The sequence below is a fragment of the Pan troglodytes genome, chromosome 19 (assembly GCF_028858775.2).
Source record: "Pan troglodytes isolate AG18354 chromosome 19, NHGRI_mPanTro3-v2.0_pri, whole genome shotgun sequence".
Taxonomy (NCBI): Eukaryota; Metazoa; Chordata; class Mammalia; order Primates; family Hominidae; genus Pan; species Pan troglodytes.
This window is the reverse complement of record NC_072417.2, coordinates 77,169,895-77,193,342: the sequence shown is the minus strand read 5'-3', so window position 1 is coordinate 77,193,342 and position 23,448 is coordinate 77,169,895. Positions and strand designations below refer to the sequence as shown.

Sequence of the window (23,448 nt, the reverse complement as noted above, 5' to 3'; positions counted from 1 at the left end):
GCCTCAGAGTTACCCGCACATACTCACATTCGGATTCCTGGGCCCTACCAGCAAGTCTGATTCAGAGGTCTGAAGTGGGCAGACCACACGTGGAGAAATCGTGCTCCCAAGCAAAGCATGTCTCAGAGCTCCTTGGTACACAAGAGAAACTAGTGGTGGCTCAAAACAAAAGTAGGTTTCCCTTAAAGAATGATATTATGTTGTAGATAGAGAACTGACCTAAAGATGGGAACTCAAAGAGGAATTTTCCAGATCAAGAAATGTACACAGCTTAGACTAGTTCCTGTTTGTTGTCATCTTGGCATGTATGTCATGAAATCTTTGATAGGTTTAGGGGAACAATGGAAAGATCATAAGGTGAAAGAGACGTGAGTCAGAGTGAGATCTGCTCACAGCCAGAGAACAGAAAGGAAAGTCAGCCAGGCTACTGGCAGCCTAATCTGAAAAAGTGACCTGGCTCTTTGGGGCAGTATGTGGACTCATTTTTAGAGCTGAATGGATTATCAAGCCCTATCAAATCCCAGTTCCCTATTCTAGTCAGCTTTGTATCTCTTACAGCAATTTGCACACAATAGATGCTCAATAAATGTGTAATGAATGCTCAGTAGCCATGCGATAGTTGTGTAGTGAACAGCAAATGAACGTGGAGTGAGCTACGGCCCCATCCATCTAGCAGGTGTGTCCTACTGCTTTCTCGCAAGTAATGTACCACTTTCCCCGATGGAAGCTCACATTTAGATAATAGTAGGACTGGAACTCCACCTGAGCAATTTAAATACCAAGATGGGAATTCGGCGGCCATAGAAGAGTGATGTTACAGGAAAAAGCATTGAAAGGAGAACTCCTTGAACTTTTAATGAAGCCTCATAATACTTCATCTGTGGATCAGGCCCATGCAGCCCCACGAGCCTTGCGTCTGGTGCCTCCCAAATGTCCTGATCCCTGTCATGACAAGGATACTTCTTCACTCCTCAGTAGGAGACTTGGAATACTGTATTCTGCCATCAAGTAATAAAGGTCCTGCTTTGATGGAATTTTCTGGTAACTGCCACTCATTTTCTCTAACTCACAGTCCTGCTGAGAGTTTGCATTGTGGACCCCTCAGTGGGTAGCACCTGTTGCCTAAGTTTAGCATTGAGTGCCACCACAGCTCGGGAAATTGTTCTCACTAAAGGTTTTGTTTCCTGTCATAGGACACCATGAAACCCCACTGTCTGCGTCTACCAAGATGCTGGAGAGATTTCCCAACAATCTACCCAAACATCGGGAAAATGTGATTCCTGCTGATTCAGAGAAAAAGAGCTTTGAGGAAGTGAGTGAGGAAGCGACCAGTCGGGGGTTGTTGGTGTTAGGTGTTGGGAGGGTGAGGCATTAGACTTTTACTCTGCTTTCTGAGCTTGCAGCCTAGTCTGGGAGGGAAGAGGAATGCACCAGAATCCAAAGCAAAAAACATAAATGGTTAAGGGCTAGTGGAGAGGAATAGGAAGCAACTTGTGAAAGAAGGTGCAGGAAAGGCAGCAGGACCAAGCTAGGCCTGGACCTGGATGAATGGGTAGGATTTGGCCAGGTGGAGGGAGCAAGAGGGCACAGGAGGGAATGGAACAGCAAGGGCAAAAGCCTGGAGTGGGAAGAATGCTGGTGTGCCCAGCTCACAGGCTGTGGGGAGAAAGGCCTGGCCAGACCCGAGGCTACTAAGTAGGGGGTAGTAGGAAATGGGCTCACATGGGTAAAAAGGAACTATGTTACAGGGCCTGAAACAAGCCCTGTGGAGGAGTTTAAGAGTTGTTGAAGGCTGGGTTGGGTGTCTCACACCTGTAATCCCAGTGCTTTGGGAGACCAAGGCAGGAGGATCGCTTGAGCCCAGGAGTTTGAGACCAGCCTGGGCAACATAGCAAGACCCTATTGCTAAAAAAAAAAAAAAAAAAAAAAAAATTGTTGAAGAAGTGATGAGATCTGAAGTTTTATGAAGCAGACAGAGAGTGGCCTGGGACTATTTGCACAGAGTTCCAGGGGCTCTCTTAGCACACCTTGGCCTAAAGCCAGAGGAGAGGGAGTAGAAAGGACTCCAGACCGGGAGCTGAAAGCATCAGTTGAGGAATTCAGCAGCCCCACAGAAGTCAACCTCTTTCTCTTACCTCTCTCTCTCATCTGCTGGTGCCCCCTGTTAGCTTTACCCAATCAAAAACCCCAGGGGGTTGGGGAAGCCATTGCTTTGGCCCATACAGGTCAGCCTTCTGGGGCACAGAGCCGGTGGAGGAGGTGGAAGGGTGGCTCTGCAGGAGGGAACCCAACATGGCCAGGGAAGGGGAAGAGGGGACGTCTGAGGCTTAGTGACCTATTCAGGCCTGGCAGCTTCAGCAGCCCTGCCATGGAGGGCCCAGGGACAGAGATGCACCTGGGCTACATGAGTAGGGTCAGAAGAAGAAGAGAATGGCTGACTGATGCCGAGACCAAAAGCACAACAAACTCAGTTGAGAGATTTAGATTTTATCCAGAGACAAAGGAAATTGTAGACTTTCAAGATTCCAGGGCACGGTATCTGTTTACCATCATCTACGGAAGTAGCCAGGTTGGAGAAATACATTGATTCCTAAAACAGCAATCTTAAACAGCATTGTCCTGTAATCTTATTAAAGTCCTGCATATTCATTATTGAACACTTAGAAAATAAACACATACAGAAGAAAATAAGACAGTGCCCTTAATTTAACACCCAGAGGTAGCCACGTGTCAAATCTTTGTATTTAACCATCTGGTCTTGGATAACGGTCTTTGAAAAAGTATGTTTTAAAATACTCTCAGGTGCATCTGTATGGTGATGAGACATACAGATGTCCCTGGCCACATGCGCAGATGCTTCCTATATACTCTGCAGGCTACAAACCCCCAAAAATGTGGGAGGCACTGTGGGAGAGGCATGAATAAGAGGGGTACACCTGGAGGGGAGAGAAGAGCATTCTAGGCAGCCATCTGGGGGGAGGGGTGAAATGGCGTGAGCGTGTGGGAGGTTTAGCATGTGGGAAATTCAGCATGTGCCAGGGAGTCTGTGTTAGTTTTGTTGGGCAAATGATAACGGCATACCTAGAATACTAGATATTTGAAAGTGAGTCAATGCATTTTTCTAAATGCCTGTTCCATGAAGTCTTAGAGATTCTGAGGAACTCTAGGGAAGCTCCATTTTTATCTGATTTAATTTTGGGCTTCTAAATTTTCTTTAACAAACGCTTCTGATGCTTCTTAAAAACTTTGAAGAAATAGTGGACTACTGGAATAAATTATAATTTTGGGATTGCACTGACAGTTTACAGGCAACATGAGAAAACTGCCTTATTGCTTTCTAGCCATGCGCCTCTGTATACGTGCGGATTTCCTTTTAATGTGAAATGGTATTATTAAATCAAATACCAATTTTTCACCAGACTTTGTTACAGATGACTTCAGTGTTTTCCTGGATACTGAACCTGCCATCAAAGGAGGAAGTGTTTGCCTTTTTGAGGATTTTTGAAAAAAATATGTAGGGTCTGAAGACACCTGCCAAAAGTATTGCTCCAAAAACTATTTTTGAATAATGATAACCTCACTGCAAAGATGCATGGCCTCTCAAAGCAATTGCTTTAAAAGAGGCAACAATTATCTGGCTACATGATCTTTGGTGAGCTTAAAACAAATACAACACCCTGCAGTACAGTCATATCCTTGTAAACAGTGATTGCTTCTCTTGATAGCTGGCCTCATCTGTATCTGGCTAGAAATTTTGCAGTGATGTCGCAACTCTCTCCCATGCAAGGTTATCAACCTGGTTGACCAGACTTCAGAAAACGCACCTACCACCGTGTCTCGGGATGTGGAGGAGAAGCCCGCCCATGCCCCTGCCCGGCCCGAGGCCCCCGTGGACTCCATGCTTAAGGACATGGCTACCATCATCCTGAGCACCTTCCTGCTGATTGGCTGGGTGGCCTTCATCATCACCTATCCCCTGGTAAAGCTCAACAATTCCCCTTTGCCATCCACCTATTTCTGGGGCTTCTCTGCCTGTCGCCTCATGTCAGTGAGATCCAGACAAAAACAACCAGCACATTTCTTTCCCCATTTAAAAGTCAGTGTTTGTTGGCCGGGCGGGCGCAGTGGCTCACGCCTGTAATCCCAGCACTTTGGGAGGCCGAGGCGGGTGGATCACAAGGTCAGGAGATCGAGACCATCCTGGCTAACACAGTGAAACCCTGTCTCTACTAAAAATACAGAAAATTAGCCGGGCATGGTGGCAGGGGCCTGTAGTCCCAGCCACTCTGGAGGCTGAGGCAGGAGAATGGCGTGAACCCGTGAGGCAGAGCTTATAGTGAGCTGAGATTGCACCACTGCACTCCAGCCTGGGCGACAGAGCAAGACTCCATCTCAAAAAAAAAGAAAAAAAAAAAAGTCAGTGTTTGTTTATCTTCAAAAACATAATTAAAGAGACACTAGCCTCCCAGAAAAGGACAATTTTGTTCCTAAATCTTAGTGTTTTTCAGCTAAGAGCTGATTTATAAGCCTTGCTCAAAGATGATTTTGAATAGTTATCTGTATTTTTAAAGAATAAGGATAATAGATGAAGACCTTTCCTCCATTAAAAACTGCCATTAGAACTTCTGCTGGGGAGAAGAACCAAAAAAAGAAAAAAGAAGCTGCCTGTGAGATCAGCTTGTGTGAAAAAGGCAGTGTGGCCATCCCTTTACTTCCTAGTTGGAAATGAGCAAGTTCTGTAGCAGAACAGGCTGTGGGTGGGATGAAATATTTGAGGGGCGTGGTCCTTCAGCAGGTTGCTCAGAGCATCGAGATGCTGTTACCTGAGAGCTCAGGAAGCTAATGACCCGCCCAGGAATGGGAATGACAGACTCTTTATGGCACTCCCCACTGGCATGTCTGCACCTGATAGTTTCACTTTTCACCTCACTCAGTCCTATGAGGTCATTATTATTGATCCCTTGTCCACAAAAGAAGGAAGTAGACCCTGAGAAGCTAGGTAACTTTCCCCACGGGTACCCAGCTAGTAGACGGCATTTCTAGGACTCCACCCCATGGTGGAGGGAAGAAGAGACGACTCCCTGGTGGGTTGGTGGCTCACAGAAGTCCCTTCAGTCCACCTCCTGCACATGGATAGGGATGATCACAGATCGCTGCTACTTCAGATAATGACAGAGTATTTGAGAGGCATGTGGCCTCGGGGAAGGCAGTGGGATGAAAGGCGGAAGCAGGACCTCAGCCAGGCTCACCATGTGTCAGCCCCACTGCCACCTCCTGGCTATGTGTATGCAGATGTACTCTGCATACCTAGAATACTAGAGCTTCCTCACCTGCCCCTCTGGATTACTGAGTGTCTGTGCACTAGCCTCTAGCCAACACACAGACATGGTGGGTGGCAAACCTGGGGCTTGCTCTCACCCACCACTGGCTCAGCCATGCTACCTGTGCTTCCTGTTTGGTTTCACCTTTGCAACAACTCTCAGACTTTCATGAAAATCACAGAATTTTAGAACTGAATGAAACTGGCACAGCCCTCAACCTAGGGCACAGTCCCTCCCCTGGTGGCCATCCAGCCCCTCCTAGGGTTGGGGAGTGGGTTGTACGAGCAAGGATCTAACTAGTCGGCGGAAAGACGTCCAGTCATCAAAGCAATTCTGCTTCCAGGTGCCTTCTTACTGGTCTCTTTGTGCCCTGTGGGGTCACATAAAGTACACATGCTCCCTCCGCCACTGGGACCTGTCCCTTCCCAGCTGCTTGTTTCCCTGTGGGAACAGCTGCCCTTGTCTGGATGTGGGTTTCTCTTCCCAGAGCATGCATCAGCAGCAGCAGCTGCAGCACCAGCAGTTCCAGAAGGAACTGGAGAAGATCCAGCTCCTGCAGCAGCAGCAGCAGCAGCTGCCCTTCCACCCACCTGGAGACACGGCTCAGGACAGCGAGCTCCTGGACACGTCTGGCCCATACTCAGAGAGCTCGGGCACCAGCAGCCCCAGCACGTCCCCCAGGGCCTCCAACCACTCGCTCTGCTCTGGCAGCTCTGCCTCCAAGGCTGGCAGCAGCCCCTCCCTGGAACAAGACGATGGAGGTAAAGCCAGTTGCCATCTTGGTGCTATTTTATGTTTTATTCGAGCACCTCCTGAGAAGTCCAAGGAGTCTCCATAAGATTGTAAACTACCATTCTCAGGGGTTCACTGTGTTCTCCTCTAACTTCCACTCTGGGGGTCTCTGTGGGAAGGCTTCTGCCCCATCCCTCGGCATCTCCCCTTCAGAGGGCCTTCTGGGGACCACCCTGGCCATCCTCCTGTCTTTCTCCACAAGGGCTGGGCGTCGCGGCTGACCAGAGGTGAGCTGCCCATTGAGCTGAAGAGAGTTCCCAGGGCCAGCCGGTGGCCAAGTGTGGAAGTGTCACAGTTGGTCTGCTTTCCTCTGTGGAAGTTGGCTCAAGCCAGTTGTCAGAGCCCCAATTCTGAGGGAATTGGCACAGAGCTGGTGCAGGGAACTCAGAGCCCTCTGTCCCAGGCAGTCTCCTCGTTTTACATGTCCATTGCCGCCACCTGAATGTTTCAGTGCGGATCTTTACAGTGGACTTTGTGGTGGTTGTTAACTATTAAACCATTCTAACTATATCACAATGAATATGTATAAGTGTGTGAAACACTATGGAGAATCCCTGCCTTCCAGAAGGTTTTAAGATATGCAATCGCACAATAAGGTAAAGGCGGAGACAGAATGCAGGGGCAGGGGGAAGAGGCAGTCCTGGGTGTACATGGGGAGTGGGCCCGGCAGGCTCTTGCTGAGCAGCAGTCTGGGGTGCAGTGCCTCTTAAATCCCATCTTTTAATCTGAGGTCAGGAAGCTTGTCACTATGTTAACCTCAAGGTTCTTTAGGTGATATCTGTTTGAAACAATCTCTTTTTCCTATTTTGTCCCAGATGAGGAAACCAGCGTGGTGATAGTTGGGAAAATTTCCTTCTGTCCCAAGGATGTCCTGGGCCATGGAGCTGAGGGCACAATTGTGTACCGGTGAGTGGATTAGCCAGCCCCCAGCCCTCACCACCTGGTGTCTAAGTGCCTGTCAGGTTGCGAGCCTGGTGCCAGGCTCAGAGCACAGCAGGGTCAAAGCAGTGACCTAGACGCGTGGAGTCCGGCCTCCAGGGAGCTTGCACACTGAGACAAGCGATGATTCCGGGGCCACCAGGCAGTCAGTCGGGGCTCTCTAGGCTGGGAGGCAGTAGGTGAATGCTGTGGACCCAGTTTCTCACCTCATTTACACAGCCTGACTCATGCTTCCCAGACACAACTCCCGCTCCTCATCCCGCAGGGGCATGTTTGACAACCGCGACGTGGCCGTGAAGAGGATCCTCCCCGAGTGTTTTAGCTTCGCAGACCGTGAGGTCCAGTTGTTGCGAGAATCGGATGAGCACCCGAACGTGATCCGCTACTTCTGCACGGAGAAGGACCGGCAATTCCAGTACATTGCCATCGAGCTGTGTGCAGCCACCCTGCAAGAGGTGGATTTATTTTTTTTATTTTGCTAACTTTATTAAAGTCATAGCACTTTGGGAGGCCAAGGTGAGCAGATCACGTGAGCTCAGGAGTTTGAGACCAGCCTGGACAACATGGTGAAACCCCATCTCTACAAAGAAACCAAAAATTAGCCAGGCCTAGCGATGTGCTCCTGTAGCCCCAGCTACTTGGGAGGCTGAGGTGGGAAGATTGCTTGAGCCTGGGAGATCAAGGCTGCAGTAAGCAGTGATTGTGCCACTGCACTCCAGCCTGGACAACAGAGTGAGACCCCGTCAAATTAAAAAAAAACAGTTACAGTGAATTGTACTAATTTTAAATGTAATAGCTTGATGAATTTTGACAAATGTCTATACCCATTTAACCACAAACACAGTCAAAATGTGGAGCATTTTTATCCCTCTGGTTGTAACAGGGTGGTCCCCCCAGCATGCCTGGGCAGTCTGCTTGCAGTTGGCATGTCTCTCCCTCTTTGCCTCCAGGAAACCTGGACAGTTGTTCTTTCCCTCTTCAGTCATGGCTGGTGTGGGCTTGGAGGATGCCAGTTGGTAACTCCAGGCTTTAAGATCATCCAGCAAGCTCCTTTTGCTCATTTTCCAGGCTCACTTTGAAACCATATCAGTATCATTTGGATTCCTTTGTAGGTTTACTTATATGAGGCAATGAACTTGAGTTTCTTGCCTTCTTATCTTTCTCATTGTAAATTAGTAGATTTGGAGGTTTGCTCCTTGCTGGAAAACATGGATTTAGACAGAATGTTGTCAGTAAAACTTCCCATTTCTTTCTTAAAATGGTATCAAAGAAAATGAGCCGAGGGGCCAAGTCCTGAGGACTGTGTGCCGTGACCTTGCTGTCATGTCTTTTGCAGTATGTGGAGCAGAAGGACTTTGCGCATCTCGGCCTGGAGCCCATCACCTTGCTGCAGCAGACCACCTCGGGCCTGGCCCACCTCCACTCCCTCAACATCGGTGAGAGGCTGCACTTTACCAGGCCAGCGGCCCGGGTGGGGATAATCAGTGGCCCAGGTGGGGCTAACCAGTAGCTCGGGTGGGCCTTGCTTCTGTTCAAGCTCTTGGCTATATCACCAGTAGCAAGGATGAGTGGTGTAAGAATTTGAGGAGGAATCCGACATAGTTGAAAATCAGAACATTTGGAGGTGGCGGCAGGCATATTGGGAGTCTGACGAGGACACATTCCCCATTGGAGGAGGAGGCCTGGGGTTGCTCCTGGTAAGCATTGGACTAATCTGGAGTTCTCTGTTAGTTCACAGAGACCTAAAGCCACACAACATTCTCATATCCATGCCCAATGCACACGGCAAGATCAAGGCCATGATCTCCGACTTTGGCCTCTGCAAGAAGCTGGCAGTGGGCAGACACAGTTTCAGCCGCCGATCTGGGGTGCCTGGCACAGAAGGCTGGATCGCTCCAGAGATGCTGAGCGAAGACTGTAAGGAGAACCCTGTGAGTAATAGGCTATGGCCCTTTGAAAACTACAGAACCAGCCCATTGTATCTTCAGGAGTAGAACCTTTAAATTCCAGGTTTGGGGGCTGGTGCCCGTGTAGCTGGAGAATGGCATTCCTTTCACCAAGAGCTTCTGTGTAAACATTCTGTGTCATCTCATGTTCAGCTGATTAAAGGGGCAAATGTGGGCAATTATCTATTTTTTTTCCCTATTCTTCCAATCACTTGTTTTTTTTTTGTTTGTTTGGTTGGTTGGTTTTTTGTTTTTTTTGTGTGACAGAGTCTTACTGTCACCCAGGCTGGAGTGTAGTGGCATGATCTCAGCTCACTGCAATCTCCACCTCCCAGGTTCAAGCGATTCTCCTGCTTCAGCCTCCTGAGTAGCTAGGATTACAGGTACCTGCCACCACACCCAGCTAAATCAATCACTTTTTAACCCCTTTTTAATTTTGGTAAACTGGGAAGTCAGGGCTTGCTTAGCATGAGCAAACTTCAAGTTTTCATTATTTTTAAAATTTTGTTTTTGTTTTCTCAACTTATTTTGATAATTTTTAGACATAGAGAAAATTAAAAGAAAAAAATTTTTTAGAAGTGGGATCTCGCTATTTTGCCCAGGCTGGTCTTGAACTCCTGGGCTCAGGCTTAGCCTCCCAAAGTGCTGGGATTGCAGACATGAGCCACAGCATCTGGCTGAAAGAATGTTAACATGAATACCTGTGTATCTCCACCTAGATTCAACATTTGTTAATACTTTTGCCACATTTGCTTTATCTTTACCTATTACTGAACCATTTGAATATAAGTAGCAGGCATCCTGGCCCTTCATCCCTGAAGACCTCAGCACGTGTCTCCTAAGGAATACATTGTGTTTCCAACCACAATACCATTATCCCACCTCAGCAGTTAATGCTGTTTCTATCCATCATCTCATATTCAATCCATATTCAAATTTCCCCAATTAGTCCCCAAATGTCTTTTATAGAGTTGGTATTTTGCTACCTACTGGGTTTTGATACCTACTGGGTTTTATATACCAGGATGGAATCAGGTGTCTTGCGTTACATTTGATTCTGTCTCTTGGAATTTACAAATCTTTCCACCTATATTTTGTTCCATGTTGAAGTTCCATTTTGAAGAGTCCAGGCAGTGGGTTATAGGATGCCCCATTCTGGTTTGTTTGCTTTTTTCCTCATGACAGCGTTGAACATTTCTCTGTATTCCTCGTATTTCCTGGAAACCAGAAGTTAGGTGGAGAGGCTTGATTAGGTTCAAGTTAAATGTTTTTGGCACGAATGTTTTTGGCAGGTCTCTACATCAGAAAGCATGTGATGGCAGATTGTATCTGTAAGATTATTATCACCTCCTCTTAGTGATGCTACAGCTGATCTCTCTACCATAAGGGTTCATTTCCTCCTCTCTTGTTAGTATTTGGGGTGATACTTCAGCACAATGTGAATATCCTGTTTACTCACAGTCACTCACCCAGTGGTTTAGCATGTGTTGATCACCCTTGCCTGAAGTACTCAGTTGAGTAGAAATTCTTCTACATTATTAGCTGACATTTTTCTGTAAAGCAGAGCTTTCTTTTCACTTTCTTCTCTCTCTCTTTTTTTTTTTTTCTTAATCGCTATGGGCTCAAGGATTTTGAAACTAATGTTATAATCCATTTTAGTCCTTTTTTTGTTATTTACTTCTTTTGATACACAAATTGTTCCAAATTTGGCCAACCTGGAAACCCCTTCAAGCTGGCTTCTGCATCCATTTGCTGGGAGCGCACTCACACTTGAGCACCTTAATCTAGCACAAGTCACCGAGGCTCACCTTGGACACTCCCCGATGGAGAGCTGGGTGGGTCAGTCATCTTGAGTGGATTAGATATGGCCGCCTCTTATCCAGCTCACTGGGGACCAGCAGCTGGTCAGATCATCAAAGAAGTCAGTTACAGCGAAGAATCATAAAAACACGCACGCACGCCATAACACTTAATTTTAACTTAAAGCAAGTAATATTAGCCCTTAAGTCATAGCAATCTTGTGCTGTAGGCTAAGGTCTTTTCAGATTTGGGTCTGACTGACTGGAGTCCTCATTTTCCCCCTTGCATTAAGCACACTTCTGTACCACTTCTGTGACTTCTGCATGGAGGCTTGGACACTTCAAACACTTCCTAAGCGATTTGAGAGCAGAAGCCTGGTTTTTAACGCTTCATGACCCAGTCCCTTACAGTTGAATCCACCACACCAAATGCCGCAGCAGCTCTTGTAACCACTCCCTTTCCTTTATCAAGTCTTTCTAAAGATTCAGCTTACCTCAGACTTTGTGGCACTCATGTTTAACAGCTTATGGAATATCCAAATTAGAAGGACAAGTGGCAATAATAAGTTTGGGAAAGAACATAATTGGGGCCAGGCAGGTAGGAAAGATGCCTCTTCACCTTAGTGTTGTCTATGCTGGGGACAGCAGGCTGCAGAGAGTGTGGGGGGCGTGAAAGACCCAGAGAGCTCTGGGAGTCAGGGGCGAGCTCCAGCTGTGGTGGCCATGTTCCTCCTGTCCCGAATCCAGCACCTTCCTAAGGGAAAATCCAGTGAGGTAGAATAAAGCATGGTAGGTTTGGAGATTGGAAGACCTGAGTCTCATCCTGGTTTATCACATCCAGCAGTGACCCTGAGCTTGTCATGCAACCTTTCTGTCCACGTTCTCATCTGGGGATGAAAGCATTTGCTCTGCTTGCCTCACAAGGTTGTTGTGAGGCTGAATGAGAGTGCTGTGTTGTTCAAGGTGTGTCTCCTCCAGCATGGGAGGTGATGAGCCCCTGCTTCCTCACACTAGACCCTCACTTCACCTGGTGGAGAATCTCAGAGGCAGGGCCTACTAACAGGGACCCAAGCTGTGCTCAGGAACCACCCTGGTATTACACCCCAGGTAGCATGAGCTAAAAAACACAAACGTACATTTCCCTCAAAGGAAGCTATTCTGTAGACACAGAATGGTTTCATGGGATAAGTGAGAGGCTTTCTCGGATTAACATCACACATGACCTCCTTGGTAACTTGTCAGATAGTTTCTTTCTAGGGCTGTTTTTGAATCATAAGCTGTTTTATTCACTTATTAGCAATTTTGATACCTACTGTGTGCAGGCACCATTCTGGGCCCTGGGGGTACAGCAGGGAAGCAACGACACAGAGACCCTGTCTGTGAGCACTTTCGTGTTGGGGGTAAGGAATATATAACAGCCAGGAGGGCTTTTGATGGGCCAAGCACTGTCGTAAGCAACCATTTTTGCATATTAATGCATCTCTTTTGACAACAGCCCCATGCTGTCAGTGTCCTCATCTCACATGGGAGGGAACCAGGGGCTTCCAGGTGGCTCCAAGCCCAGGTTCTCCACTGGGACCTCTGACACCCATGCAGTGCTGCAGGTTAGCCCTCGCTGCTCTGTGCAGCTCACGTATGTCAGCTGATTCTCCCAGGACACCTTCTAGGTGGCAGAAGCAGCAGCAATGCTCCTCCCTCCCTGACTGTGAGTGAGGATGAAAACTCTGCTCCCAGACCTCTCACGCCTCATGTCTCTTTTCAGACCTACACGGTGGACATCTTTTCTGCAGGCTGCGTCTTTTACTACGTAATCTCTGAGGGCAGCCACCCTTTTGGCAAGTCCCTGCAGCGGCAGGCCAACATCCTCCTGGGTGCCTGCAGCCTTGACTGCTTGCACCCAGAGAAGCACGGTGAGCAGTCCAGGGGTTGGGGTTGGGAGCAGCTCCTCAGCTGCCTCAGGTGGCCCTGCAGAGCTGGGCTGGTGCCACCTTTGCACTCACAGAGGCCCTGGTGCCCCAGCTGCTCACCCCGCAGGCCTCAGGACCTCCAGACTTGTGCCAAATCTGGTAGAGGGTTGGTAGGGTTATCTCTGGGGCGCCACCTTCTAAAGCTGAGACGCTCCAAGGTTCCTCCAGGTCACCAACTACTTGGGTGACCTAGGCAAAGCCCCCTTTGGAGACCTTCTTTTTCTACCTGGTGACATGAGGGTTGAATAATCAGAGGTCCCTTCCTGCACTGGCATTTGGGAAGACAAATTGTCTTCTCTCTTGGGATGGCGAGTGGTCAGTAGGTGCAGTCCGTGCTGGGCTGGGGACAGACAAGCTTTATCCTCACCCTCCTGGTCTCCTGGTATGGGTGCAACAAGTCTTTCTTCCAGACTTCAGGTTTTCCTGGGTGGTAATTGGCCCATGACACTCCAGTGCTGCCTTTTGAAAAAATTACAACTAAATTATTGTTTTGTTTATGCTTAATTTTTCTTATTATAGAAAACACAGATTAGCATAAAGGCCCATATATTCCCATTATACAGGGATGAATGATGGCTATTGATACCTTTGCATATACGTTATTCCAGTCATTTATCTAGACGTGTTTGCATATTTTATAAAAATACAGTTAAATCCTGCATACTGTTTTGCAGCATGCACGTTTTTCAGCGTCACCTTGAATCTCTCTCCACGTCAATCCATATTTAGTCACAGCCGCACTTTAACAGCTCATGGCCCAGCGTAGGGAGGCACCGTAGTGTATCCACTTGGGCCTCTGATACTGGATATTTACAGTCACTTCCTTCACAAACCATGCAGTGAGGACTCACCTCATTGGCTGAGGTTTTGTGTCTGTTCCTAATTATTTTATTGGAATAAATTCCTGTAAATAGAATCATAAATGAGAGGGTGTGCAGCTTTTTAAAGTTTTTGGTATTTCACTGTGGCTTTGGACTGGTAGTCATGAGTTGCTTATTTTCCTCCTTTATAGAAGACGTCATTGCACGTGAATTGATAGAGAAGATGATTGCGATGGATCCTCAGAAACGCCCCTCAGCGAAGCACGTGCTCAAACACCCGTTCTTCTGGAGCCTAGAGAAGCAGCTCCAGTTCTTCCAGGTAGAGACGTCTGTTCTCTTTATCCAGAGTCTTCATTTAATGTTTTTCAGATTTTGAAAATACAGAAAAGGACAAAGAATAAAATAAATTGCCCATTACCCTAAAACTGGAAGATAATCATGGCTGATGTTTTAATGTTTTCTTCATATATAAAAGTATAATTGGGATCTAACCGTATATACAGTTTCAGAATCCCTTTTTTTAACTGTACATGATATTCTAAGTTTCTTTCATGTTAAAGTTCTAAAATTCCAATGACCATAGTATTCTGTCATATGGATGTGCCATAATGGTTAAGCTTTATATTGTGGAATTTCCAAATATATAATACATAAATGTTTAAATGCTATAATGAGCACTCCTTTATTCATCTCTCAGGTTCAATAAATATTAACCTTCACCCTCTCCCCACCCCAGGTTATTTCGAAGTAAATCTCAGGCATCATATAATTTCATTCAAGTGTCATAAGCTTATTTATTTATTTATTTATTTTTTTGAGACAGCGTTTCACTCCATTACCCAGGCTGGAGTACAGTGGTGCAATCTTGGCTCACTGCAACCTCTGCCTCCCGGGTTCAAGTGATTCTCCTGCCTCAGCTTCCTGAGTAGCTGGGATTACAGATATGCACCACCACGCCTGCCTAAGTTTTTTTGTATTTTTAGTAGAGATGGGGTTTCACCATGTTGGCCAGGCTGGTCTTGAACTCCGGACCTCAGGTGATCTGCCCGCCTCAGCCTCCCAAAGTGCTGGGATTACAGGCATGAGCCACCAGGCCCAGCCCAAGTGTCATAAATTTCAGTGCTTTCTTATATTGTATTTGTTTCTATCATCTTTTACACAGTCTTGGCCCAGATCTCCTTTTGCTTAAAATAGGTTCTGCAAAGTTAGAACTCCTTTGGTGATTTGACTGTTTTAAAGCTTTGTGACAATGTCAGGTGACTTTTGAAGAGGTAATGTGTTTTTCAAAGTCTTCCATGTATCAATTGAACATAACTCACCCGAACGCCTCCTGCCCAGCACGTGGCTCTGAAAGCAGGCTTGTGGGGCAGTGCTTTTCCCCTTGGGTCCAGGCAGAGTGCAGCTTGGTGGGCACCGTACTGAGAAGTGACCATCATGCTCTCCTGGGGTCTGACTGGGGCCTTGGCCAGAGGGAAGCCCCCAGAATGTAAGCTCCTCGAGGACAGGAGTGCTTGACTGCTGCATTCACTACTGTGTCCCTGCCTCCTAGGGAAGACACTGCCTGGCCCAAGGTGGGGGCTTAGTAACCATTCAGATGGATCGGGTTGGGAAGAGTTTAATGCTGTCTTCCATGTTGTAGCATATGGATTGGTCACTGTGTCCATGGACATAATGTGAAAATTCTCAAGTCCATATGTCTTCCAGGGACTTGTGAAAACTAACCAGGTCATTTTGATCGCAAAATATAGAACAGGAATAAAACCCACACAAAGGGACCTTCACCCACCAAGGGACAGGATTTAAATGCTTAGTATCTCCAGGTCATATGTCTCTCGAACACACCTGGCTTCCACTCAGGTCATTTAGCCGTAACAGCTTTGCAGCTCAGACACGTGTGTTCCCAGTGTACCCAAGTTGACAATCTAACCTCTCCACAGCTTCTCTCTGACAAGTGTAAATTAGGAGTTCAGCCAGTCTGGCTTCATCTTCATCATAGAAAAGGCTGCTCTGAGAAAAGGGTCTCCTAAGGCTACTTAACATTGATGTAGACAGGGCTCACCACTTCCTGTGTCCTCAGCTGTCGACCTGTCTTACTGGTGGGACTTCAAGAGGCCATACTTGGGTGCTTCCTGACCCTCTCCTTATTACCAAAGTCAAATGCAGAGCAAGGTTTGAATCCCAACAGGAGCCCCTGGAGCCCATACTCTTGCCACCAAGTTTCTTCTTGGAGAAGAAGGCCCAGCTTCACAGGTCTTTTCTACTGGTGGAGGGAAGAGTGGCAACCCTCCACCAGTTATGGGCTTGAGCATACCCTGTTTCAGTGAGTAGACAAAGCACGGGATGCACATCAAATCTGAGCTTTCCTTTTCTTTCTGGTTTTGGTTCATTGGATATAGATTGCACTTGCGGCTCCGTACACATGGCGTGTGTGTGCACATGTGAAATTCAGGGTATGCGTTCGTGGTCTATATGCAGGTGTACTCTGTGACACCTCTCTGACATGAGAGAAGCTCTCTGTGGGCCTGTGCTTCGTGAGGAACAGAGCAGCTCACAGGGAAAGTCATGGATGAGGGAGGCAGGGGGCAGGGTGCCTGCTGCCCAGCTCTGGGGCAGGCTTATGTGTCAGTGATGATCTGTTACTGAGTCCCAGTCGCACAGCTCTCAGCATCTCCAGCACTGACCATCATCTGCTGCCCTTGTTTCTCTCACAGGACGTGAGCGACAGAATAGAAAAGGAATCCCTGGATGGCCCGATCGTGAAGCAGTTGGAGAGAGGCGGGAGAGCCGTGGTGAAGATGGACTGGCGGGAGAACATCACTGTCCCCCTCCAGACAGGTGATCATGCTGCAGCGTGTGAGAGGGCAGGTTGCAAAAGTCGCTGCCGCCTTTCCAAAAAGTAAACGTGGAAATGGGCGCTCCAGGCTGTTCAGGCCCCACATCCCACCTGTCAGGTTTGAGACTTTCTTGGGTGTGTCCTCTGTGGTTTGGTTACACTGATGTGTGTTTCATTTTTGTTCCCTAGAGTGACAGGTGAGTGATGGTGTCGTGCTCTAGGTGGTCAATTCTGACCTGGGTGTGATCACCAGGTGGGGTTCAGGGGGACATCACCCTTGGGTTGGATGGGAGGATCTGCTCCCATGCCTGGGTGTGGAGTGACCTCACCTTTCAGTCTAACTCCCTAATCCCCAGGACCCCATGCATTGTTTTCTTTTAAAATGTATTCGTTTTAAATTTGATTACCCATTGCTTCCCTCAATGTTTTTCTAGACCTGCGTAAATTCAGGACCTATAAAGGTGGTTCTGTCAGAGATCTCCTCCGAGCCATGAGAAATAAGGTAAGCAGTTTGTAAATACTGGGGAGGAGACCCAGTGGCCATGACATGGACACCTTCCTCCTTTCATCCATTCTTTATAAATCTTTTATCTGTACTGGCATTCTCATCTCTCAGGAGCTAGGCGGCTTCAGCTGGACTTGACAAACTGCAGGCTGTTGCCTCTCTTATGCTGATTTTCCCTTCAGGGACGTAGGTGCAGGTGAAGCTCTGGGAAGCAGTGCTCTGCGGCCCATGTCCCTCGTGGTCTCTGGTCGCTGACTTTTGTGGGGCCCTCTCCCTGTCTGATGCAGCCACTGTGTGTAAACATGTATAAACATACCTCAAATGCGGGGACCCCGCTGGGACGGACACTCCAATCTCAGGCGACTTTACTCCTCCTGAGGTGGCCAGGAGTGTCTCCAGGTCCTGACTGTCACAGAAGGCCTGAGCACCCCCTGGACTGGCTGGGCCTTGCTCACTTCAAGGCCTCCTCCTGAGTGAGGGGAGCAGGCGAGATGACGGGGCTGGATTCTTGGATACGTAAGCCTTTTTTCTTTTTCTTTACCAAAAACCAACACTCACATTCTGTCTCTTCCTTGCATGATGAAAGGGTGTTTTGCCAACATTTCCCGAGCTTTCTAACCCCTTTCTAATCTCCCGAGCTTTCTAACTCTTTGCAGAAGCACCACTACCGGGAGCTGCCTGCAGAGGTGCGGGAGACGCTGGGGTCCCTCCCCGACGACTTCGTGTGCTACTTCACATCTCGCTTCCCCCACCTCCTCGCACACACCTACCGGGCCATGGAGCTGTGCAGCCACGAGAGACTCTTCCAGCCCTACTACTTCCACGAGCCCCCAGAGCCCCAGCCCCCAGTGACTCCAGACGCCCTCTGAGCGAGGGCGGCCCCTCTGTTCTGGTGGCCCCAGCTGTGACTGAGGGCCTGGTCACCACAATTAGAGCTTGATGCCTCCCGGCTTTGCAGGGAGACCAGGCTTCCCAAACCAAGTGCCTTGAGCTGCCTGCTCTGCAGCCCACAGAGGACAGTGCTGACCCCAGGAAGTGGGAGAAGTGGCCCCTCGTGACCTACAGGGAACTGGGAAGATGCTGGCCCCAAAAGCCTTACGGTCATGATGTCTGCAAAGGAGGGCCTCAGAGACAGCGCGAGTAGCACCCCCAGCCATCTACTGGATAAACTTGCTTCAGACTTTTTAAATTCCTGCTTAATGTCAGTCTACAGGCCTTTCAGGAAGGGAGAGGAGGGAATCCTACATTTTGCTTGCGTGCTGGGACAGCTAGGCTGAGATGCACCAAGTACAGCCTTCACTGGAGACCGGACTTGAGAGGTGGGGGATGCTGAGGAGGGGGAGGACGGAGTTCAGAGGGTGTCGTCCTGCAGTATGAGATTTCTCATTGATCACAGATGTGCCCAGAGTAGCCCAGGTCACTGTTAACTAGTGTTTCTGCAGAGGCAGCAGGAGCCATGAGCATGAGGCGTGGCATTAGGGACCGGTCAGCTATGCATGCTGGCAGGTGTGGTTGTGTCTGCAGGTCTCAGAAATGAAGAGGCTGCTCTGTTCTGGAGGCAGCTGTGGCCCAGTGCCAGTGGTCAGAACAGTGGCCTTTGGTGGGTGTGTCCCGGGCCATCTGGGGTGGTGCTCAGGAGCGCCTGGGGCAAGAGGTAAAGAGTTCCCTGGCCTTCAAGGAGAGCAGCGAAGACCCAGACAGGGGCTAGCCTTCAGGACCAGAGGGAGGCCGCCGAATGGGACCCTCCTGGTCACCAGGAGAAAGCCCTGGGCCAGCGAGTAGGCAGTCAAACTCCTTCGTCCCCAAGGCCGGTGGAACAAGAGGCTCGTGGTGAGTCAGGGCCAGGGTGGGCGGCCAAGGCCAGGGTCACCGTGTGCTTCATGGGCCAGCTTTTTTGTTTTTCTTGGCAAATTTTAATAACTATATTTTGATTATACTGTAGAATGCTATGTCAGCATAAGTAAGCTAAACTTGAAGCTTTCTTGTGAAGAATAAATGCAAGATAGAATACATCTTCTATTTTTTGTGGTACCAAAAATCACCATCCCCTCAAGAGTGTTCATGTATAGAACATTCTCTAATGCTGAAGAGTAAAACATTATAGCAACACTATGTAAATGTATTGAACAGTATCAAAGAAATAGTCTCTAAATTGTTTGTACCATATTTTTTTTCTAAACTTAACATAATTTTTAGCTTTAGTTTCAGTCAAAACTTTGTCTTTTCTCTCCCGAGAGCCTTAGAGGTTAAAATGCAATCAGCCTACCGTGTAAGGAGATGTTGTCCATGTACTTTCTCCAGCCAGTTGGGGGATCATTGCAGCTCAGGCCTGGTGAACTCAGAGATTCCATTCAATATTAAGAATGGGATTGTTGAATTTTACTCACAGAGAAATCACTGTTTCTTCATGTTGTAAGATGTTTTCTGTTTGTGTATTTGTATCATGGTTACTCATCAAAAGCTCTCATTCTGCCTTTGTAGAATTCAGTTCCCTTCCTTTCATCATAGCTAAAGTGACTTTTTTCCCTACTATTAACGTGATCCTACATCCTTAAATCTCATCGATTACCTCACTTAGGCCTTGGAACCTTGGCCCTTGGTCGGTGTCCTTGGCGTCTTCTAAGCAAGGCTGTGCGTTGTTCAGAAACGTGGCCAGACTGCGTTTCCTGCTGCTCCCATGCCGCATGCCAGGTGGCCTGAGACAGAGCTCCCCATACGGCTGCAAGGTGCTTTACCTGTGGGCTTTGGCAGTAACCCAAGAGAGGATCAGAAGGTGGAGAAGGTGCCACGAGTGATTTAACAGGACTGCCACAGGGAGTGCCCCCCGCCCAGCTCGTTCTCAGCACAGGTTTTCTCTTTGGGAGTACCCAGGTGATTTCTAGTGACCCAATTTTGTGTCATCTCCCTGTTTTAGCCCCACTTGCCTAGAGACAACTGTTTCCGATGCCTTTTCTGCTTATCATACTAGTTTCTAACCACCCAGATTTCTCAAAATCATTTATTCAATGTATTTTATTTGAGCACTTAGTGTATTGAGCTAGGCAGGATATAGGGTGCTGGAGATACAGCGATGAACAAGACAGGCAAAACTTCCGCTTTCCTAAAACTTGTGATGAGAGAGAACAATAAAAAAGTGTTGCTGCCACAAAGAAACCAAAGTGTGTGGGGAAGGGCGCATGTTTGCGGTTTACATCTCTTCTGTCCCAGAATCACAGGGATCTGGTCCGGTCACCTCTGGTCTTTCCTCTTAGTCGCCTTTAGGAGCCCTGGTTCCCGTCCATCCTCTGGGGGGTTTGTTTGAAGAGATCTCGTGTGGGTACTTGTCATGAAAACACCTTGGGCATCATCTGGTGTACCCAGTTCTAGTCTCGAGAATTCTGGTTTCCCACTGTGCTCAGCAAGTGGAAAGTTCTTTTCAGGCCAGAACAGCTCTGCACCATCACATATCGTGTTGCGGCTTAGCTGTTTGGTCTGTAGTTCAGGTTATGGGACTTCTCCAATCCTGGAAGGCTGTTGAGCTTTTTAGAAGTACTGTACGCTATCTTCAAGATGGAGCTTGGTCACATCTGTTAGGAATCCAAAGGACACTATGACTTATTTAAATCTTGTCTTACTAAACCTCTCTTGGGCACGTGTGCCAGAATTTCTCTTGTTGCTTCTTGAGTCTTTTTAATTTCAGTGTTTTTTCGTTTGTTTTTTGTTTTTTTGAGACAGAGTCTCGCTCTGTCACCCAGGCTGGAGTGCAGTGGCACGATCTCAGCTCACTGCAACCTCCGCCTCCTGGGTTCAAGCGATTCTTCTGCCTCAGCCTCCCGAGTAGCTGGGATTACAGGTGTGTGCCACCACGCTCGGCTAATTTTTTATATATTTTTTAGTAGAGACGGGGTTTCCCCATGTTAGGCAGGATGGTCTCGATCTCCTAACCTCGTGATCCGCCTGCCTCAGCCTCCCAAAGTGCTGGGATTACAGGCTTGAGCCACCGCACCCGGCCTAATCTCAGTTTTTGAAGTGCTCCACAAGTCATTAGGCACCAAAACATTTTCACCTGGGGAACATTGGCATTTCCCTGATTAGCTGTGAAGCAATCTAGCGGCTAAGTGTGAAATCCTGGGTGCGCAGGTGTTCTCACTCCCGCCGTGTTCTCAGTGCAGTGGTGGTCAGAGGCCCTTCCAGGGAGACATCACTCTGATCAGTTACAGATAGATGTTCTGGAAGATCTGCAGGTGAGTAGATCCAGCAGAGTTTCTTCCCACCAACTCTAGAAGAAAGGGCCTTATCAGAGTTGACCCCGAGCCTTTGGTAAGGTTTTGTGTGCATGCGATTCAGTTATCTTTGGCAATTCTTTTCTTGCTGCAGTGAGAGATTAATTGGTTGCTGATCAAACCGTTCATGCAGATGGGGGGACCTTTGGATTGTACGGCTTTCTCCTCTTGGCTGCTTTCTTTTTAGGAAGTTGGACTTTGGCCAGGTTTGGCTTTCCCAGAGCCGTTCCTTTCTCTGTCCTTTCCTTGGGTCCTCATGGTGTGCCCATTGGATCCTTGGCCTTGTGATCCTCTGGGAACTGGGGGCCAGTTCCACTTTTGCAACCTTCTGTGCTGGAAGAGAAGCCCAGCGCCCTGGAAGGAGCCTCTTTAAGTTCCCCATGTCGCTTTCTCTCTCTGCTCTTTTAGTGTCTGAGATTGCCTTTCTTTGAATTTCCCAGTGTTTCTTTTCCTTGTCCCTTCCCTCACCAACCTGGAGTTATTTTGGTTGACTATGTCCTGGCTTTGGCTTCTCCTGGCAGGAAGTCATCAGGCATCCTCTCCAGGTGAGCCGAAATTCCGCCCTCCCAGGTTGGACATCATCTTTTGAACCCAATGGTCTACTCCCCTCCTTCTTTATGAAACAGTGATTTCCCGTGAGTAACTCTGGTTCTGATTTTTTGTACCGGCGCTTAAATTCTTTCTGTAGACGTTGGAAAGCCACAAAGAACGTGACTGCAGTGAGCCTCCCACTGGAGCAGCCTTAACCAACACTTTGGCCAAAGCCCCCCCACCTCCCCTGTGTACTGTGTGTGTGTTTGGTGGATACAGTATTCCTTTTCAGTGTCCCTAAAGCTGTGATGGGGAGTCCCCACTTACCTAGAAAGCATTACCAGTCACCTACTCTGCATTCTCAGATGTAAACCTTGTGTAGTGTTCTTTTTGCAATGACCTATTTATTTAACCTATTTATATTTATTTAATTTTTACTCTGAAATGTATCCAGTTACAATTGTACTTGCTTAAAGCACATCAGATTTGTTTTGGACAACACCCTTGACCATTTTAAAACTGGAAAAGTGATACTGTATCCTTCCATGGGATGGATGCTTTACAGTAGTCTTATTATTAAAGGGTGATTAATTTGGTCGGGGTAAAATGTTAATTTTTAGGTGATTTTTAAGAATTCTGTGCCATTATGTCTTCTGTGTGGATGGTTAATTGTTTAATTAGTACGTGTTAATTGTGTGATACAGTCTTCTTTGTGGAACCCAAAATCCTCTTTTTAGCTTTATATTTTATAAACTGCCAGATTGTACAACTTTTATGTGCATTTTTAAAGCTTGAAGACATGAGGGTCATTATCTAAGTTAAACAGCCTATTTTTGTGCCTCCTGTACAGTTTTATAATTCTGCTGATGGCGGCATCTTATGTCGAGCCAACCACAATAAAGGTAGTTTTAGATTTTGGAGTCAGTCTCATTTTCTTAAAGATTCAAATACCATTCATTCTCAGACAGGCTGTGCTCACTGTCCTTCTGGGTGGCCGGGGCTGGATTATGAGGCCTTTGCAGCTGGCTCGGCCGGTGGGGGATGGGTGTCCTCATGTCCACAGCAGGGTCCGGGGACTGGAACACCCTCCATGGTGGCTGTGTGTCAGAAAAGCTTCTTTGAAACCTTGCAGGAAGTTCCCAAAAGTACTGATTTGGGCTGAATTCCAGGAAGGTGGCCAGCTGGGACAGTCATGCCACGTGGTGAGAATTGGGCTTCAAAGCAGAGTTTGGGGCATGTGTACAGTAGGTAGGATACCAGACCAGGAAACCCAGGAGGGGAGAAATGCCATTGAGGCCAACAAGGGCTGGGAGTGCCCCCAAAGAGTGGGTCAGTGGCGTGTGGAATGAGCTCAGCTGACGTCTGCTTGGACTTTGCAATCCTCCCAACACACCTGCTCCTTCCCCTGCACCCTCTCTATGGAGAAATCAGGTGAGGCTCCACTTGCTCTTGCAGTGCCAGACCGGGGGCAGCTTACAAGGGAGGACCCCAAGGGCCCACCTGCCCCAGGACAGCTTAGCGGGGGCTGCATCCAGGCTAGCTCCTGCCCTCCGCAAGCTCCACCTGCCACCATCCCATCCTACTCGCCTCACGCCTCGCAGGGCACCAGGAGCGACCCTGAGGCCTCTGGACACACACCTCCTCTGAGATGCAGTCTTGGACACAGCCAACTCCAAGGGTGAATGAAGGGCGGTGAGGTGGTGTTGTGCCACCGGTAGAGGGTTGTGACTGC

General features: G+C 48.0%; 1 protein-coding gene across 9 annotated transcripts in view; it reads left to right on the top strand.

Moving 5' to 3' along the window:
* Nucleotides 1–22,636, top strand: part of ERN1 (endoplasmic reticulum to nucleus signaling 1) — a 90,816-nt gene extending 68,180 nt beyond the window's left edge. For 7 of the 9 annotated variants that reach the window (XM_016932752.4, XM_511585.9, XM_063799173.1 and 4 more), the window contains 12 exons: nucleotides 1,194–1,312; nucleotides 3,788–3,979; nucleotides 5,809–6,082; nucleotides 6,929–7,019; nucleotides 7,318–7,507; nucleotides 8,389–8,488; nucleotides 8,784–8,983; nucleotides 12,560–12,707; nucleotides 13,777–13,904; nucleotides 16,297–16,420; nucleotides 16,853–16,920; nucleotides 17,580–22,636. In XM_016932752.4, the coding sequence (XP_016788241.1) occupies nucleotides 1,194–1,312; nucleotides 3,788–3,979; nucleotides 5,809–6,082; nucleotides 6,929–7,019; nucleotides 7,318–7,507; nucleotides 8,389–8,488; nucleotides 8,784–8,983; nucleotides 12,560–12,707; nucleotides 13,777–13,904; nucleotides 16,297–16,420; nucleotides 16,853–16,920; nucleotides 17,580–17,792 (1,847 nt within the window). In that variant the 3' untranslated portion in view covers nucleotides 17,793–22,636. Of the gene's footprint in view, nucleotides 1–1,193; nucleotides 1,313–3,787; nucleotides 3,980–5,808; nucleotides 6,083–6,928; nucleotides 7,020–7,317; nucleotides 7,508–8,388; nucleotides 8,489–8,783; nucleotides 8,984–12,559; nucleotides 12,708–13,776; nucleotides 13,905–16,296; nucleotides 16,421–16,852; nucleotides 17,440–17,579 lie in introns of those variants that run through there. The other 2 variants (XR_010153071.1, XR_002940236.3) reach the window with 2 other exon arrangements.
* The last annotated feature ends 812 nt before the right edge of the window (nucleotides 22,637–23,448 follow it).